Raw genomic sequence first — 17162 nt, 5'->3', positions numbered from 1 at the left:
CTATTGAAACAGCTCTCCCCGGGTGTGGGTCTGAACAGGAGCCACTGCAGCAATCAGAGGGGACAAACCCTTGTTCTAGCAGTGCTTCTGACAAGGAGAGGAGCACAAACAGAGATTGGTTCCCAAGAAACCATGAACAAGTTTTGAAAAAGGGTGCATGCAACCTGCCCTAGCTGAAAAAAACAGGCTTGAACTTATTGCAGGCATGGCAGGAGTTATCCTGGACTTTGTTCATTATTTAACCACCCCAGTAGATGACAGGTTATGTGGTAGTTAAGTAGGGGACAATCTATCATTCTGAGACTGACCCACTTTTATGGGCAAACCTTTTCATGGAGACCACGGGGATGTTGTTGCTTCTCCATCAGCGTTTCCTTTTCAAGTTTCCTTGTCGTTTTCTCACTTGTGGCTCCAGGTTGAAGGGATCAGGATCCTTATGCAAGAGGTCGTTCTATCCTCTTATTAGGATTGCTGCGTGTGACCCTGGTGTCTTCTGCAGGCAGAGGCTCCAGCAGTGCAAATGCATTCCCAGCACATAGGTGGGGGAGATGAGAGATGCTGTCCACTTGGGTCTGGTGTGCTCTGCAAGCCTGGCAGCTCCCAGGGGTGGTGGCTTATCTTCCACTTCATGCCTCTCCTCGGGGTCTGCCTCTCAGCGCCGCTGTGCCCACTGCTGAGGGACTCACTGGTTCGCCTCTGTGTCTTCTTCCCCTCCCTCCCCAGAAACAGGAACCACAGAATGGTAGGAGTTGGAAGGGACCTTTGGAGATCATCTAGTTCAACCATCCGGCCAAAGCAGGTTCACCTAGGGCAGGATGGACAGGAACACATCCAGGCAGGTTTTGAGTATCTCCAGAGAAGGAGACTCCACAACCTCTCTGGGCAGCCTGGTCCAGTGCTCTGTCACCCTCAAGGAAAAGTTTTTCCTCATGTTGAGATGGAATTTCCTGTGTTCCAGTTTGTGCCCATTGCCCCTTGTCCTGTTGCTGGGCACCACCGAAAAAAGTCTGGGCACATCCTCTTGGCACCCGCCCTTTAGATATTTATAAGCATTGATGAGATCCTCTCTCAGCCTTCTCTTCTCCAGGCTAAACAGACCCAGATCTTTCAGCCTTTCCTTGTAGGAGCACTTGTACTCTCTTAAGCAGGAACACTGAGGTGTGGGAAGCCAGACGTGCAGGTGGGGTGGGTTCTTGCTCTTCCCTCTGGTGCAGAGGGTGCCTGGCTGTTGGCAATGACCACATCTTGCTTACCACCACCACCGCTCACCCCCTGCAGCATGTGAAGCAGAGGGAGATGAGGGCCTCACTCCTTGTCCCCAGCCCAGAAGGCTGCTGCAAACCACAGCCCGTGCAGCCCCGTGCCAGCCCCGCAGTCAGCAGCAGAGGATCTTGAGGAAGGCTTTGCGGAAGTCGGTGTTGAAGGTTGTGTAGATGATGGGGTTGAGGGCGCTGTTGACGTAGCCGAGCCAGGTGCTGGCACTATAAAGCCCAGGGGGTACGTGGCAGGATGGGCAGTGGGTGTTGAGGATGTGAATCAAGAAGAAAGGCAGCCAGCAGACTATGAATGCCCCTGGGTTTAGAGAGATGGAGAAAACAATCCATGACTTTAGAGAAGCAACTATGTGGAGAGGGGCCTGCTCCTGTGCTCTCTCCCTCCCGCACCTCCCTAGTTCCATGCACGTGTCTGCATTTGGTAAACGCCGAAGGTGACGTTCATTCCTAATACAGAGGGACTTGGCAAGAGCTCAGGCACCTTGGGACCAGTAGTGATGTGAATGGGTGGATGGGGCTTCAGAAGTAGCTCACTGACAGACAAAAGCAAGTGGCCACAACTTAGAGGGAAAGACTGCTGCCTTGGCAGCTTTATCAGTTACAATGAGGGCTGTTTTATTTCCCTGCTACTAATAAGGGAAAGCAGTGCATCTGATGACCGGGGCACTGGTCTCCTGGCTTCTCTATCCAGCTCTATGAGCTGGTTCCTCTGCTGCTCCTTGCCTCAGTTTCCCCTTCTGTAATTTGACCTAAGAGCTGCTGCCTGTATGGAAACTTAGGATGGTTCCAGCTTTATACTACTACTACTACTAATAATAATGATAATAATAATAAAATACAGGGAAAGAAAAAGCAAACATGTTGGCTGTTGCTCCCTCTAGCAAGGCTTGTTGGCCACTGATTTAAAACAAAAGGGTAACAAAACATAGCGAATAAAACACTAACATACCTGGCTCTGAACATTTGAGAGCATTATCCAAGATCAGCATCCCTAAATGTCCCACAATTGTCTCTCCTGAGTTTGTGGAGCACTGACAGCTGAAATCTGGGCCTAGCTACCATTTTTTTAATCTCAATACTGTATTAGGAGATTCTTGCTCTTGCAAGTACCAAACCATCACCCCTCGCACCCCACTAGACAGAGTGGCTCTTACTCACCCAGGACAATAGCCAGCATCTGTGTAGCCTTCCTCTCCCGAAGCTGGATCAGCCGGGGCTGCTGGTGTGCTAGCTTCAAAGAGCTGATGGTTTTTCCATCACTGAGCCTCCGTACCTCCAGTCCTGGCTTCGTACTCTTTCTCCTCTCTTCCAGCCTGCTGTGTTGTGTAGTCCCTGGTGTCTTGGTGAGGGATGCCTCATGGCAGAAGCTGCGGTACCGCTGCAGGCCGAAGACAGTCAGCAACTTCCTTTTGGTAGACATCTCCTGGCCTGAGCATTTGAGTGGGAGACAGGGGGAAAAGGTTCCTTGGCATCTGTTTGGCAAAGATCTGTTTCTCTCCGTGTGTTCCTGCAAAATAGGATGTCACAGAGGAACTGGGGACCATCCAAACCATTCATTGGGTCAAAGGATGATAAGGAAAGTTGTAGGAGTCATCCTTAGCCCCACTTACTTCTTAGGTCAGCGCCACATCCTCTGAAGCAGCTTTAGCTTATCAGAGGGGTGAAACAGCACCAGACAACTCTGTGCCTCCAGCCCACCAAGGAGAAGCATGAGAACAAGAGCTGAAGCACCTCCTCTGCTAACCTTCCACTTGCATTTTTGTGTTGGCCCTGCTCCCCTCAACATCCCCACCCTTTTTAAATGTAGCTTCACTGTGAGAAAATGGGTAAAACAAGCAGATATGCATGATCAGGCGATCCCTTTCAAACCATTGTGCTTGTTCCCATGGTTGCAGATATTTCATCTAGAAAGGTCAGTGGAACAAATGCTCTGTGCACCATGAGCGTTATGACCTCTTAGGTCTGGCAGATGAAGAGGTGTTTGTTTTTGTTTTTAAATAATCTGGATCTGTGGAGCCTTGAGAATGAAGCCTCATAGAGGAAAAATCAATAAATGAAGACATTAAAATCAATAAATGAAGAAATTAGCCAGACTTCCACATGGTTGAGAAAGCCCTGTTCTAAAGAAATATTGAAGTAGGCTGTGCTCTTTTCTAGTTGCCTGGTTCTAGAGGGCAGAGATACACAAGGGGTATCTTCTTTCTAGAGGGCTGAAAAGGGTTTAACTGATGCTTCTGCATCTCAAATATAATGGTGTATGAGTGAGGGATGGGATGAAAACATGCTATGTCCCTTCTTTATGCTTTTTGTTCTATGCTTTGACTCCTTGAGGAGATGATGCATGCCCTGTCCTTTCTGAGAGCTCCTACTGTGTGCATGTGGATCTTACTTTGTGTGTATAACACGGTTTGGTGCTGGTGCTGTGGCTGCCCTGCCGGGTGAGGGTTCGCTTCTTTTGCCTTTGTCTTAGCACGAGGTAAATCCGGACATAGAGCAGCAGGGTCACCATGAAGGGGAGGTAGAAGGACACCAAAGAGGAGTAGATGATGAAACTAGGGTTGGATATGGAACAGACACTGGGATCCCCTGGGGAGGAGAAGAGAGAGAGAGAGAGAGGAAAGGCTGAACTGCTTCGGATTAGTACAAGGAGGCTGTGGTGCATTGGCAAAGCAAGTCAAGGTGGCCAGGGGACAAAGGCAGTCTAAGGAGTGCAAGTATCTCCTACCTCTGTTGTTGCAAATGATATTGTGGCTTACCCACTCACCTAACATGCTTAAAATGGACTCTACTGAGGGCCATCTAGCACGACCCAGCATGCATCTTCCTGCTTTTGTGGCCAACAGCTCTGCCCTCTTCTCTCATGTCTACGCCCATCCTTTCTCAGAGGCTCCTTTCTCCTTTCATCCTTTCTCCTATTTCTCTGACAGCCTCTGAGCTGTCTAGATGCAGGGTTGTGCCCTCACCCCACCTGTCTGGACCAGGCAGTGGGGGACAACAGCACCTTCCCAAACCCTGTTCCCTTCTTGCCTCAAGCACTGCACAGGGCATCAATGGGGAGCAGAGCACTTCTGCCTGTGGCCCAGGGGGAAGGACGTGCCCCTACCCCTCTGCCTCCAGGGAGAATGGGCTGCCCTAGGTGAGGGGAAGGAGAAAGACCAACCTGCTTCCAAGGAGGACACTAAATCATCCGCTCTCCTCAAGGGATTAGGTGAGGAAGCAGACAGCCAGTTGGAAAGGAAGGATGTTTCTCACAAGCAGCGCCAACATGCAATCCTTGCTGTTTAGAAATGTGTCCTGATTCAGATTTAAAACTGTGTGTCTGGATGGCAAGATGCAGTAAATCTGGTGTGTGTGTTGGACGTGCTGCATGTCTGGAGATTTGCTCTGTGTGCACAAGAGTGATTTTTTTGGGGGGCATCTGTAGACCTGGACACTTTGATGGGCATTGATTTGGCAGTAAAGCAGGCAGGTCTGTCCTCAGAGCAACACTCAGTGTCTGCCTGAGCAAATGGTAAGTTTATAGACAAGAGCACACTTGCTCTCCAGCACCGGAGATTTTTCTAACCCTTCACAGTGTGCTTTCCAGTTCCCTAAGATTTCCTGTAACTTGGGAAGTCTGCAGGACCAATGTTAAGTGACCTGGCCATACACAGAGCAGCTCCATTTCCAACCCTTCCCAGCATGTCACCTGGGACGTCACATACCTGTAGTATTGAAGCCGAAGAGGAGAGGGCATGACACAGCGAACGCCAGCATCCAGACTATCACGATCATGAGAGAGACCCTCCTGCAGGAGCTCTGCCCAGTGCTGTACTGGTACTGAACTGGTTTCACCACTGCGGTGTATCTGAGGACCAAACCAGCTCAAGAAAGAGGAGAGGTAAGAATGGAGGGAGGAAAAGGAACAGGTTTTAAAAGGAGAAATGAAAGCCACATAGGGAACATGATGGTGAACATGGTGAAGAAATGGAAGAGGAAAGGAGAGAAGATCAGATGATGGCATCAGCAATTTGTAGAAATGGTAAGTGGGGCATTAGGGGGAGGAACAGAGGAAATCAGAGTTAGTTGGCAGCACTGCAGAGAAATGCCCTGCAGAACTGCCAAGGCTTGGGATACCAGATGGACCTAGAAACCTCAGGGAACCCCCATCCCTCAAGCCCCTAGGGTTATATGTGGACTACTGGGAAAGAGCAGTCTCTGGAGCAACCACAGCCTGCTATGCTCTGGCCATCAGCTGCTGCTCTGGTGTCAGTCTTGCTGGCAACCAGAGGATTGTCCACAGGTGGATGTCCAGGGGCTTCAGCTGCTGGGGTGCCTTAGGAGATGCAGCTCAGCAAGGCTAAGATTTGGAAGGCACAGTAGTCTCATCTTTAGGATACCCCAGGGGCTGCTCCTTGCAGACAGGGACAAAATGAAACGGGGACAAAGGTTCCTATGGAAGAACACTGGACCAGCCCAGCATTGAGAGCTGCCTCATCCAATTGCCCTTCAACCACGTATTACAAAGGTACCATGCAGTGTTTTTTCCTTTCCATGTGGGCCAAGGTCTTGGTGCCCAGCCCTCAGCGTTGCTTAAAATAGGCTCAGTTTTAAGATACAGAAAAACAAGGCAATGCTGAAGATTACACAGCAATAATCTTCACTCCTCCCTACGTACATGGCAGGATTTAATTTATTAAAACTTCATGAGTGAGGTCTCCAGAAGGAGAAACCCTCTTGGAGACCCAATGGGAACTGGATGACCCATTTTGGTTCCTGCCTTAAAAAATCATGATGATGCGGTTGACTGCCACGCATCGACATGTGGTGATGTCTTATTTCTTGTGCCCCTCTGCCCCTAAGTGCAGACATCTAGCACATGGTGGGCAGAGCCATGCTAGCAGCAGTAGTGGCAGTGGGAGACTTGCAAGGAGGTTTGTGTTCCTGCAGACACTGCTGCTGCCTGTGCAAACCCCACGTCTTTGCCACCCCGGGGTCCGGGGTCCAGGGTCCACCCCATCTCCAGGCTATCCCCCCAGATGCTGTTTGCTCTCACCTGTCAATGCTGATAGCACAGAGGTTTAAAATGCTGGCTGTGCACATCATGACATCCATGGTGACGAAGATATCACAACAGATGCGGCTTAAAGTCCAGACTCCTCCAGTCACCTGCACCAGCAACCACAAAACCGTCAGTCTTGTTCTGCACCAAGTCCTGGTAAGTTATGTGTAAGGAGGTGCTCTCCTCTAAGTGTCTCAGCACCTAGATGTGTTCACCTCCACTGTGACGTGCAGAGGGAAACTGAAGTACCTATGTCATGTGCAGGATAACACAGTGGTAGGTCATGGAGAACAAGCCACATCTTGATTTCAATCTTTTAGTTACTCTTACAGGCAGGGTGAAGGAATAGATAGCAGCTACCCCTTCCCTTACGGCTTAGCATGATACATTGATTTAAATTTGATATCACTGTGTATATCCTTTGATTAAGGATTATCTGAGAGTATCTAAGGGCTGAAAGTGTTTCTCAGCTTAGCTGCTGGAGTTCTCTTGCAGGCAGTGAGCTGGAAAAGTGCTGTAAATTTTATGCATTTATGCATAAAAAAGAGACCTTGAGACATGAGGGTTCTCTAAAACGTTATCTGGATTCTTATCTCAGTTACAGACTTGATTATTAGATCTGAGTGAGAAATCACAAGCTATTCAGATAAAGGGTTTTGGTTTGCTACCATGTCGAGCTTTTGTTCTGGTTGTTTTGAATTTTTAATCTGAAGTGTGTAATCGTGAAAGCTTAGCTGTGGGCAATCATTGTGATAGAGAAATGCGGGTTTTTTTGGCCCAGCCACCAAGTTCTTGACAATGACCTTTTCGGTTGACAACAATATGCTCCAAGCACAGCGTGGCACTGCCCTCACCGGGGCTGGGATGACAGCCTGATTCCTGGTGAGGTGGTCTGCCTCAGCACCCAGGGAGGGGGTAGGAGAGAAAGAGGGAGGAAAGTCCTTGCTTGGAGAGAGCCTGCACGTTAGCCTTCGGCCCCATAGATCCTGCTGGTTCAGCTGGATCCTGGGAAGCTACCAGGAACAGGCACCAATTCCTGATCTCTCTGCTTGCTTTTAGACTGTATCTGCACCTGGTTTTGGGGCCCCAGTACAGGAAAAACATTGATAAACAAGAGCAAGTCCAGCAGAGGACCACCAAAACAGTTCCTGGGGGCTGGAGCACTTATCCTGTGAGAAGCAGCTAAGGGAAGAGGGCTTCTTCAGCCTGGAGAAGAGGTGGCTTTTGGTGAGTGGAAGGGCCAACAGCAATCCCCTAGCACCTAGTGGGAGATTATTAAGAAAGTTGGAGCAACAGGCATGAGTTGAAAGAAGAAAGGTTACAAACTGTTTATGAAGGTAGGCTCTCTGACTGAGAGGACAGTGAGGCAGTAGAACCAGTTGCTTGGTGAGTATGTGCAGGCTCCATCCTTGGAGGTTTTCAAGACCCACTCAAAAATACTTATCCCAGCTCAGGCTAGAGAGGGTGCCACAAGCAAGCTTGGCTTCTAAGGCAGTGGGTCAAACCTGCAGCAAGTGTTGATGCCTAGGAAGGATGCAGCTCCCTGCAGTGAGAAGCACGTGTATTAATACAGAATCCATTCCAGGTGACTTGTTTTCAGAGCTGTTTGAGAAATAATCCTGAGAAATTGAAATGGTTTTGATTGTGCCAACATTCCTGCACATGGGCACAGAAACTCACTGAGGTGAGCTGTGGCTTTAGGGTGTTCTCTGCTGGACCCAGCTGCTACGTGTCAGAAGTCAGGTGCTGAACGAGGCAGTCTTCCATTAGACCCCCTGAATGCAGAGGAGAAATGGGAACTGGCTTGCAAAATGCAGTAGGGAACTGTGCTTTCATCCTCGGTTCTCTGACACTTGTGAGGCTCCTTTGTTTTCTTTTAAAAATAGCAGTGAAGGAAAAAAAAACCCCAAACCAAACCCTTAGAGCTTTTCTGCACAATGAGGTGGGCTAAAAGACACGCAAACTGCAGGCTGTCCCTCTGAAATTAGAGACCTTAATAGGTAGGTTCAGTTTTCAAAGAAACCCCACACCTTTTTTACCTTAGTTGCAGATTTTGAGATCTGCTTGACCATCTCAAAATATATTAAAAAACCCCAAAAAACTCTGGAAGCTTTTGCAGTGGGATCCAGTAGGGGTTGTTTCTGTAGTCTGAGGCAAAATCCAAAGCAGTGTCTGTGTGATCTGTGGAGCCTGAACACTATTTCACCAGGAGCTAGTGCCAGGTGTTCGCATGAAAGCCAGCTGCCACTAGCCCAGCAGATGTGCAAGCACTTAACTGAGGGAGTTTCCAAGGTCCTGAGCACATTCAAATGCTAAGCCCAAGAATACAAACATTTGAAACTGAGGAAGGTGGTGGTGGGAATGGCTCTGAAGTGAATCCTCTCAGGGTGATGCATTCAGATCACACCACCTGCATTATACACTGTAGCTTGTATTAAGAGGATGCTTGACAGAGCAAAACATTTGGACTTAAAACCCATCCTCACTTCCACTAGCCACAACTTCTAAAATAGGGAGTGACTGAAGTCGGTGAAGTAGTTAATATTTACCTCTGGGGTATGTGAACCCCAAATTTATTCCAGAATCTAACAATGAAGAAGGACCTTTTTACTATAGGCCTCGTCCATAATTTTCAAAATTCTATTTCTGCTCTTCCTTTTATTGCTCTGTTCCGCTCATCTTTGCTACAGCAGCTAGAACTTGCCAGTGTGCATTTCTGGTTTTCATGTGCTGGCAGGGTACATGTTCTTTATCCCTCTGGTGCCTTTTGTCCAGGAATTTCAAAGCACATCACAGGTATTAATTGAATGAAGCCTCACAACTGCCTGGGTGAGGTGGATGGTCAAATATTATTCTTTTACAGCTGATGAGAGCAAACCATGGAGAGAGGAGCTGATACAATCTCTCATTACCACTCAGTGCGTGTGCAGCAGAAGTGGGAATAGAGTCCAGGATGAAATCCTGGCTCTGTCAAAGACAATGCTAAAGCTCCCTATAAAATATTCAGGTCAGGTTCTCACCTCATCTTTCTTGATGACCAGTCTGCTTTACCCACAAAATTGAGGTATTATTATTTTTCATTTTCCAACCCTATAGGAAGTCTTCCAGTTTAAAAAAAAAATAATCATTGTGTGTTCATAAACTTACGCAAATCCATCACACTCCTGATCCTTAAAAATACACAAAAGAATCTCAGTAATTCAGATATGCATGATGATGCTGTATTGAGGAGTAGCTGGATGGGAAAGTATGAACACAAAGTTGGATCAGGGGGCAACAGGCATACAAGTGGCAGTGCATCTAGGCATGCTCGCTTAAGCCTTTTGTGTTTAAGAGAATGTTCTTCTTGGGGGTGCTGTTAGCTCCCTGCAGCTGTGAAATGGCTGCTAATGTTTTTGCACGGCGGGAATAACTACAAGCCTGCACGCAGTCAGGCCTGCTGAGGAGTGGTAAGCTGCTGAGCTGCAGTAACTCAGTTGTCTGTCCTCTCTTTGATGGTGATCTGGTGAGTAGTTGTAGATCTTGATCCTCCAATGTGAGAGCCACAGAAAGGAGACAGCGTTACTCTCACAACATGGTCTGAACAGAGCTGCAGACTGGACCTCAGTGACAATCTTCTTCTGAAGCTTTTTTTCCCTTTGGAGGTAGAACTGGGTGTTGTGAGAAGACTGAGAAGGAAGGTCCAGGCCACACTGCTACATGTCATCCTCCATTCATAGAATCACTATAAGGCATGATGGTATTTAATGCCATCAAACTCTAGTGGGCATGGGCAGGATACCCTAATGCCACTGGCTTCAGTAGTTGTGCCAACCACAGCATCAGAGGCCAGTAAAGAACTGGGGTAGCAGTATTCATATATTAGACCTACCCATTGACCCCAGAAAATTGCTCACGCAGTGCTGAATAGCATTTTTTGGGCAAGAAACATCATTAAGTGGAGACCAGGATTTTGAGATTATAAAATCTTCCTATTGTTGCTCTGTCACAGCCTTCCCAAAAGACCTCTCAGAAAGAGACAGTTCTGGTATGCATGATTGATAAAATACATTTCCTGGAGAAGGTTCAGGCCACAGATGGCTCTAAAAATTGAGTGTAAAGCACCAAGTTCACAGCTGATATTTAAATCTAAGGTATTCATCCACCTTTAGCTTCTCTGTAAATAATGGCCAGGTCTCAGATGTCTGCTTTGGCAAACATTCAGTAGATTAATAGGTATTGTACATGGTTTTGGGGACTGAATGATTTCTTGGCAATTTCCAGGCCCATCGTGTACTGAAGCATGATGCCATTTGCGCTTCATTGGTAGCATCGTTGATCCACAAACAGCAGAAAATATCTAAATGGCTTTGGAGCTTTTTGGACCATTTTAAAAATCTTAATCTTGCTGGAGTCCTATAGCCTAGTTCTCTAGGAGATACTGTGCAACGTTGGGAGTGGTAGGTTGGGTTTGAGATGCGTGTGTGTTCTTGTCACTGTTGTTTGGGTGACTCTTGGCTCAGATACTGTGATTCTGCAAGCTCTAGAATTGATCTTGAATTGGTCTACAAACACAACTAAGGAATGGGTCTACTGTGGTCCTCACAAATTGTGACCACAGTACTGCATGGGGGCAGAGGCTGCTTCACAGATGTCTCTTGGTTCCATCATCTCCACAGTGATAGCAAGTCTTTTCTAATGCAAAGTGTATTGTGGTTTCATTAAAGACTGGAACATGCTTGAGGTGATGGAATATTCCTGTATAAGCAGTCTGAAATAAGATTTTACTTTCAATAATATTTTTTAGTTGCAATCAAATTGCAGAGTCTAATTCTATCTCGCCAGGATGGTTCCCCCTCCTCCTGCCCCTTATTCTTTGCTTTTAAACCATTCAGTGTAACACAACTGAGCTGTAGACGTCCTGCAGGCCAGCTCCAGGACCGCTCCATGCAGATTAGTCTAAATGTTGCTACCGACTTCATTAAGAACATGATCACACATGCAGTATCATGGTGCTCTCCTTGTTCTTTCACTCCACAGCGATGCTATACATAAATAATTAGCCAGTAATGCCCTTATTAATAATGCTTATATACAGAGCAAACCCTTAATTTTTCTTAATTGTAGCCTTGCTGAGACTGCAGTTTGTGGGCGCAGTTTGGGAGAAAGAATGGCTTGGATTAACACAAGGGAAATGCCTAGGCTGGGTGCCAAAGCTGAGAGCTGTGTTGCTTATTGAATGTACCCTGGTGGCAGCCACTGCCTGTCCCCTGCTACTTGACCAAATCTCCTTCTACCTGCATAGCAGGTCTGGCATTTGCTGGTGGTGTCCTGTCTTGTCCTACTTTTTGGTTCGCGCGCTGCGCCGTCCATATGGGCAAGTCAAAATCCCTATCTGCTTCTGCTTTGTTTTGCAGGAAAGAGGTCAGCCAAAAGGTGGGCAGCTGCCAACAGAATATCTACCCTCCCCTTCAGCCTGATCCCAGCTTGCCCCTTGCAGAAAGAGCAGGAGGCTCCAGCGAGATCGTGGCTCAGAGGCTTATTCTGTCTCTCTTAGCATAAGAACCGGGTACCAGGGCTCAGCTGAAAGCTTACGGCTGATAGATGTTCACTCTAATTTTTCTAGACCTACCAATTCTTGTGAATTAGTGTAAAAATGTTGACGAGAGCAGATAAAAATGTCAGCTGTAGCATACCTTCCTGTATTTAGTTTAGTAAAAATCTTTCCCCCAGGAGTGGCTTCAGTGATTCAGGATTTTGCCGCAGTGTGGGGGAATTTGGTTTCCATCTTTGCTGCCCTGCATCAGATGGTGTTGTCCATACTGTGCACAGTTATGCCAGTACCTTTTTATACTGGCCAACGTGCAAAGATCAGGGAAATGGAGAATCAGACCCTGAGGGCCTGATGAGTGCTTTGAAGTTATAGCAAAAAGGCTCACATGACTTAAAGAGATTTTGGAGTGTGTTCGTCAGCTTCATCTCTTTTTCAGCCTGCTTGGGAAATGCCGCTTGGAATTGACCTAACATGATGGAGATTAAGGCTCTTAAACTCTGCAGGAGATGAGGATTTGACTGTCCTCGCTTGTTTTCTGGCTAGCAGGAACAGGAATTGATCTGGGCTCTAAGATGAGTTCCTATAAGGGACATCCACCCTATTGCCTCCCCCACCATTCCTGAATCATCACGCTGCTCACTGGCAACCTTTCTGGTAGTTGGAGTCAGCTTCAAGGATTCTCAGATGAAAGTGGTGTTAGCACATCAGGACCCACAATCTACATTACGGGCTGTATCCCAGCTGCCATTCAAGTTCAAAGAGGCTGTGTTGTGCCAGGAAGAGCAAGGCTCAGAGTATCGACTGACAGGTACAGGGCCTGTGGTGCATTTGTGCAGCATATGTCCAGCATACGAGGACCACCTGTGTGACACTGTGAGCTGCCACCCACCCCACAAGTGCCCCAGAGCTAGACGGGCAGTTAAAATGTGAATGGACTTTTATCTGTACCTGGCCTATCCTGAGAACGTGCACTAATGCTGGAGAACTCATCGTGTGCTTAAGTTCTGCTAATCTTTCCTACGACGTACTCACCTCCAGGTACACCACCCATGGCATCACCAAAGTGGCCAACAGCAAGTCCGCCACCGCCAGGCTCACCACAAGGTAGTTCGTTGTGGTTTGCAAGGTGCGTTCCCTCAGCACTGCTAAGCAGACCAGCACGTTCCCAAAGATGATGGCCAAAATCAAGATGCAGTAGCAGAGGGCATAGTAGGCATGTGAGTGTGGCAGATCCGGCTCTGTAGTGTTGTCTGCCCCACAGGGAATGGGGTCGGTGGTATTAGGATGGCTGCTGGTTCTTGTGAAGAGCGCCATGGGCACACCACTGCAAAGAGAAAGAGGCGACTCAAAATCAGGGCTATACAATAATTCTGGAGAACGGTGCATTTTGTTGATGATGTATGACTTTCATACTTCCAAGCCAGTTATAGAGGTCTTTTTTCTGCTCATATTTAGGCAGAGCTTTGCTTGAAGTCTTGCTTGTTTTTTCATTGGATCTAAGTCAAGAGAAGAATGCAAGATTTCAAAGATTTCACCTCCTGTGTGCGTCTGAAAGGTGCATCTTACCAACCAGTGCAGCTCTATGGAAAGCACCAATGGCTTTAAGATGCACCAAAGTCACACCACGGAACAAGTCAGCTGGGCAAGAGCAAAATCTGAAAGGCAACAATTTGTAGCACTGAGGAAGACACAATGCAGTTACCCAAACTAGGGCTTGGCCAGAAGCTTAGAAGAGAATCATAGAGTCATTTAGATTGGAAAAGAGCTTTAGGATTACCTAGCTTGGACCTAGTATCTTTTCTTCTGGGACTTACCCTCCCTTTCCCCTCATCAAAAAATGTCTTCAATAACTTCACGCAGTCAAGTGCTCGGCAGCCTGGCAGAGAAACCGCACCTGCAATGCTCAAGGAGCCTCTTGAACCCTGGTGCCTGGCAGTAAGCACCACCTACTGAACTACTCTCTTTTCCTGCAACGTCTTTTTGTCCCAGGCCTTTTGTTCAAATAATGCTCTGCTTCAGCCCTGCCTGCCTTGCCAAAGTTTGACTGTCAGTGCTGCCCCCATTTCGTCCATTATTGTGCTCTGTGTTTTCCACGCCTGGCCAGAAGATCTGCTTCCTGTGCTGAAGAGCAAATCACCTTGTCATTTGGGATGAAATAATGGAAGGATGCTTGCAGCGTACTCTGCATTTCTTTCTCTTACAATGGATTCGTGATTGTGCTCAGGAACCTACCCTTTCTTGATTTAGGAGGAGGACAATTTTTTCCAGGTACATGAAGACTGCTGTCCTGGGGTTGTTCTGTGACATTTAATCGCTCGTATCCCAGTTTTTTCTTTCTTTGCTAGTGCTCCCATCGCTGAACTTATCATCAGTGTGACAGGTACGAAAGGCAAGGGCAAAACGTTGCAATGCCATTGGTACAGGTACTACTCCTTGTTCCACCTCACCCCTTGAACAGCAGCATCTGCCATGCATACACCCCTGGAAGAACATGGAAGAGCAGCTGTGCAAGAGGTACAAATTTCTCCAGCCCCCTGGCATATATTCCTCGTTAGAACTGTTGTCACTTCCTCCTGTTGGTTTGTAGTTGGGAGAGGACAAAGGCTGAACGAGATAGAAACTGAATTCCCCTCTGTCCTGTGAACACAGATCCCCCAGGACAGAGGGGAAACAATCAATTATGGGCATGTGTTTTGTTTGAAAGTGCCTGTCCTTGTCTGTCTCTCTTTCTTCTGCTTGCCCCTGACAAAGAAGTTAACCCTTCCATGGATCTGAAGGATTTCCTGCAGCATGAGCCCTGCTGTGAGTCCGGGACTATTTGTTCATAAACCAGTTCAGCTGCAGCCATCCAAAGACAGGATTGCACCCACACAGCTCCCGCTCTGGGCAACCTGTATTGGCTGGGGCCAAAAAAGGCTAGTTCCGTACCGTTGGGAAAAAACTACATTAAGCAGCTGCCTCGCTGATAAGCAAAGCCAGGACAGGGAATGAACAAAACAGCACCCACAATGCAACCAAAAGGCTTAAGGCACTGCGTTTGCCTGTGGGTTTCCTGCCCTGTCTCCTGCCCCTTACATCCTAAAGCACTATTTTCGACTCTCAGCCGGAGACCGGTCCTCCCTCCCACCATCCCTCCAAGCTCCCCATCCCTGCCAGCCCCCGAGCCCTGGACTGTCCCCCCCCCCAACACACACACCCCCCCGGCCCTGCTTGCTCTGCCCGTAGCCAGGGTGCAGCCAAACCAGGTGGGTACCGGGGTACCGATGTGCCAGGGTAGTGGGATGGGGATGTGCCAGGGGCACTGGGACACCCACAGACAGGGTTGGGGGCACAGGGCTACAGGCACACGGGGCACCAGGGGTACCCACCACCCGGGACAGCCGGGCAGTGACAAGGGTCACCGCCGTTGGGGACGGGCGGAGGGAAAGGAAAGGAGAGGGGAGGATGCTCCTCCTGTAGGTCTCAGTCTCAGAAGGGTCTGGGAGCGGGTCTGGGTCCGGATGGCGGGGTCCGAGGGCAGGGTCCAGCCGTGGGGTGCAGGATGGGGAGGCGGGGTCCGAGGGCAGGGTCCAGCCGTGGGGTGCAGGATGGAGAGGAGGGGTCCGGGGTCCGAGGGCAGGGTCCAGCCGTGGGGTGCAGGATGGAGAGGAGGGGTCCGGGGTCCGAGGGCAGGGTCCAGCCGTGGGGTGCAGGATGGAGAGGCGGGGTCCGAGGGCAGGGTCCAGCCGTGGGGTGCAGGATGGAGAGGAGGGGTCCGGGGTCCGAGGGCAGGGTCCAGCCGTGGGGTGCAGGATGGAGAGGAGGGGTCCGAGGGCAGGGTCCAGCCGTGGGGTGCAGGATGGAGAGGAGGGGTCCGGGGTCCGAGGGCAGGGTCCAGCCGTGGGGTGCAGGATGGAGAGGAGGGGTCCGAGGGCAGGGTCCAGCCGTGGGGTGCAGGATGGAGAGGAGGGGTCCGGGGTCCGAGGGCAGGGTCCAGCCGTGGCGGCGGTTTTGGGTACGTCTCCGGCTGCGGGTGCCGCTCCCGCACCCGAGGGGCAGCGGCAGCTCCCGGGGGGGGCGTCCCGCCCCCCCCGGCCATGCCGCGGCGGGGAGAGGGGCGAGGGAGGCTGGGGAAACCCGGGGAGTTGGGGGCGAGGAAGGGAAGGGGGTGGCTGCGAGGAAGGGGACCGCGGCCACCGGGCGGGAGGGGAGTTGGAGGGGGAGCATCAATCGGGACTTACCTCCCGGCCCGCCGGGCCGTGGCACCGCTAACGTGGAAGGCTCGGTCTCGGTCCCGGAGCCCACCGGCCCGACCCGCTCCCTCCTGCCGCCCTCCCGGTGCGGAGCCGTGGGGCGGAGCCGGGCTGGCCACCTCCTCTCCGCCCGCCCCCCAACCCCTCGCCCCGCCGGGGACCCCGCCGTGCCCGGGGAGGGGGCGGTCGGGCCGGGGGCTGCGCTTCCCATCCCGTCCCCCAGCACCCGAGAGGTTGCCCCGCTCCCCAAGGGACATGGCGGAGGTTTGGGGGGGGGGGTCTTGGCTAATTTCGGAGCCAGGGGATGCAGCGAGGCAGGGGAGTGCTTTGCCGAGGACCCGTTTTCTGCCCGGGAGGCGAATTAGAGAGATGGAACCCCAAAATCTGGGCCCTGCGCTCGGCCCCGAAGCGCCCGTGTTGCGGGGGAGCCGGGGGGTGGATGCCCGGGAGGGAGCAAACCCCTTCGGGAGGAGCGTGGGGCTTGGGAGAGAAAGTTTGCACTTTCTTAATCTGAAAATAATGACCGAATTAGAGATTATTTTAAAAAGGGAGAAAATTTTTTAAAAATCTTTAAACAAACTACCTTAAACCTGAGATGAAAAAGTGCCGGGTAACCGGGGAGGAAGCCGTGAAGGAGAGTGATGTTGGGGAAGTGTCCTTCTCCTGGGACCACTCCCAGCACACCATGTCTACCCTGGCCAGAGCGTGACTACAACCCCTGTCTCTGAGATGTGGCTTCCCTTAAGGTCTGAGATCAGGTCTCTGAGGCCCATTCTCCTTGGACTGTAGGTCCCTGGGAGGTCTCTGGGGGGTAAGAAAGATCCCGGTGGGCCTTCTCTCTCTGGGATTTGGGCTGTGCCCACCATCCACTCTGGCACAGCAAGTGGGGCTGGCTGTGGGTTGTCACGAGGGTGGAGGAAGCTCAGCTGCAGGGCTGAAATTTCCTTTCCCAGGTGTGCAAGAGCTGCAGGAGTGGCCCTGTGGCCCCAGCAGGGAGGAAGGAAAGTGATTTTTCTCCTTTATGCACCTGCTGGGCAGGATGGGCAGGGGCTGACTTGTAGGTGGGCGAGAAGAGAGGAGAT

At 50.1% G+C, this 17162-nt stretch overlaps 1 protein-coding gene across 1 annotated transcript; it reads right to left on the bottom strand.

Annotated features, from left to right (window-relative positions):
• Nucleotides 1-895: 895 nt before the first annotated feature.
• Nucleotides 896-16160, bottom strand: DRD3 (dopamine receptor D3). Its single transcript, XM_014957113.1, has 7 exons — nt 16069-16160; nt 12881-13172; nt 6310-6422; nt 4979-5121; nt 3664-3860; nt 2433-2781; nt 896-1572 (listed from the first exon to the last, which is right to left on the bottom strand). The coding sequence occupies exons 2-7, from the start codon at nt 13160-13162 to the stop codon at nt 1376-1378; spliced, it is 1281 nt and encodes a 426-aa protein (XP_014812599.1). The 5' UTR covers nt 13163-13172; nt 16069-16160; the 3' UTR covers nt 896-1375.
• Between the last annotated feature and the right edge of the window lie 1002 nt (nt 16161-17162).

Source organism: Calidris pugnax, unplaced genomic scaffold, assembly GCF_001431845.1.
Source record: "Calidris pugnax isolate Ruff unplaced genomic scaffold, ASM143184v1 scaffold225, whole genome shotgun sequence".
In the NCBI taxonomy this organism is placed as follows: Eukaryota; Metazoa; Chordata; class Aves; order Charadriiformes; family Scolopacidae; genus Calidris; species Calidris pugnax.
The sequence above is the reverse complement of the archived record's forward strand: the minus strand, read 5'-3'. Positions and strand labels throughout refer to the sequence as shown.

Excerpts from the sequence above, each read along its gene's own strand:
- DRD3 (XM_014957113.1), bottom strand. The coding sequence starts at position 13,162 with ATGGCGCTCTTCACAAGAACCAGCAGCCATCCTAATACCACCGACCCC. Across the intron at positions 2,782-3,663 it reads AACCGTGTTATACACACAAA|GAACACACGGAGAGAAACAG; the intron begins GTAAGATCCACA and ends CCTATTTTGCAG. Across the intron at positions 1,573-2,432 it reads GATGCTGGCTATTGTCCTGG|GGGCATTCATAGTCTGCTGG; the intron begins GTGAGTAAGAGC and ends CTCTAAACCCAG.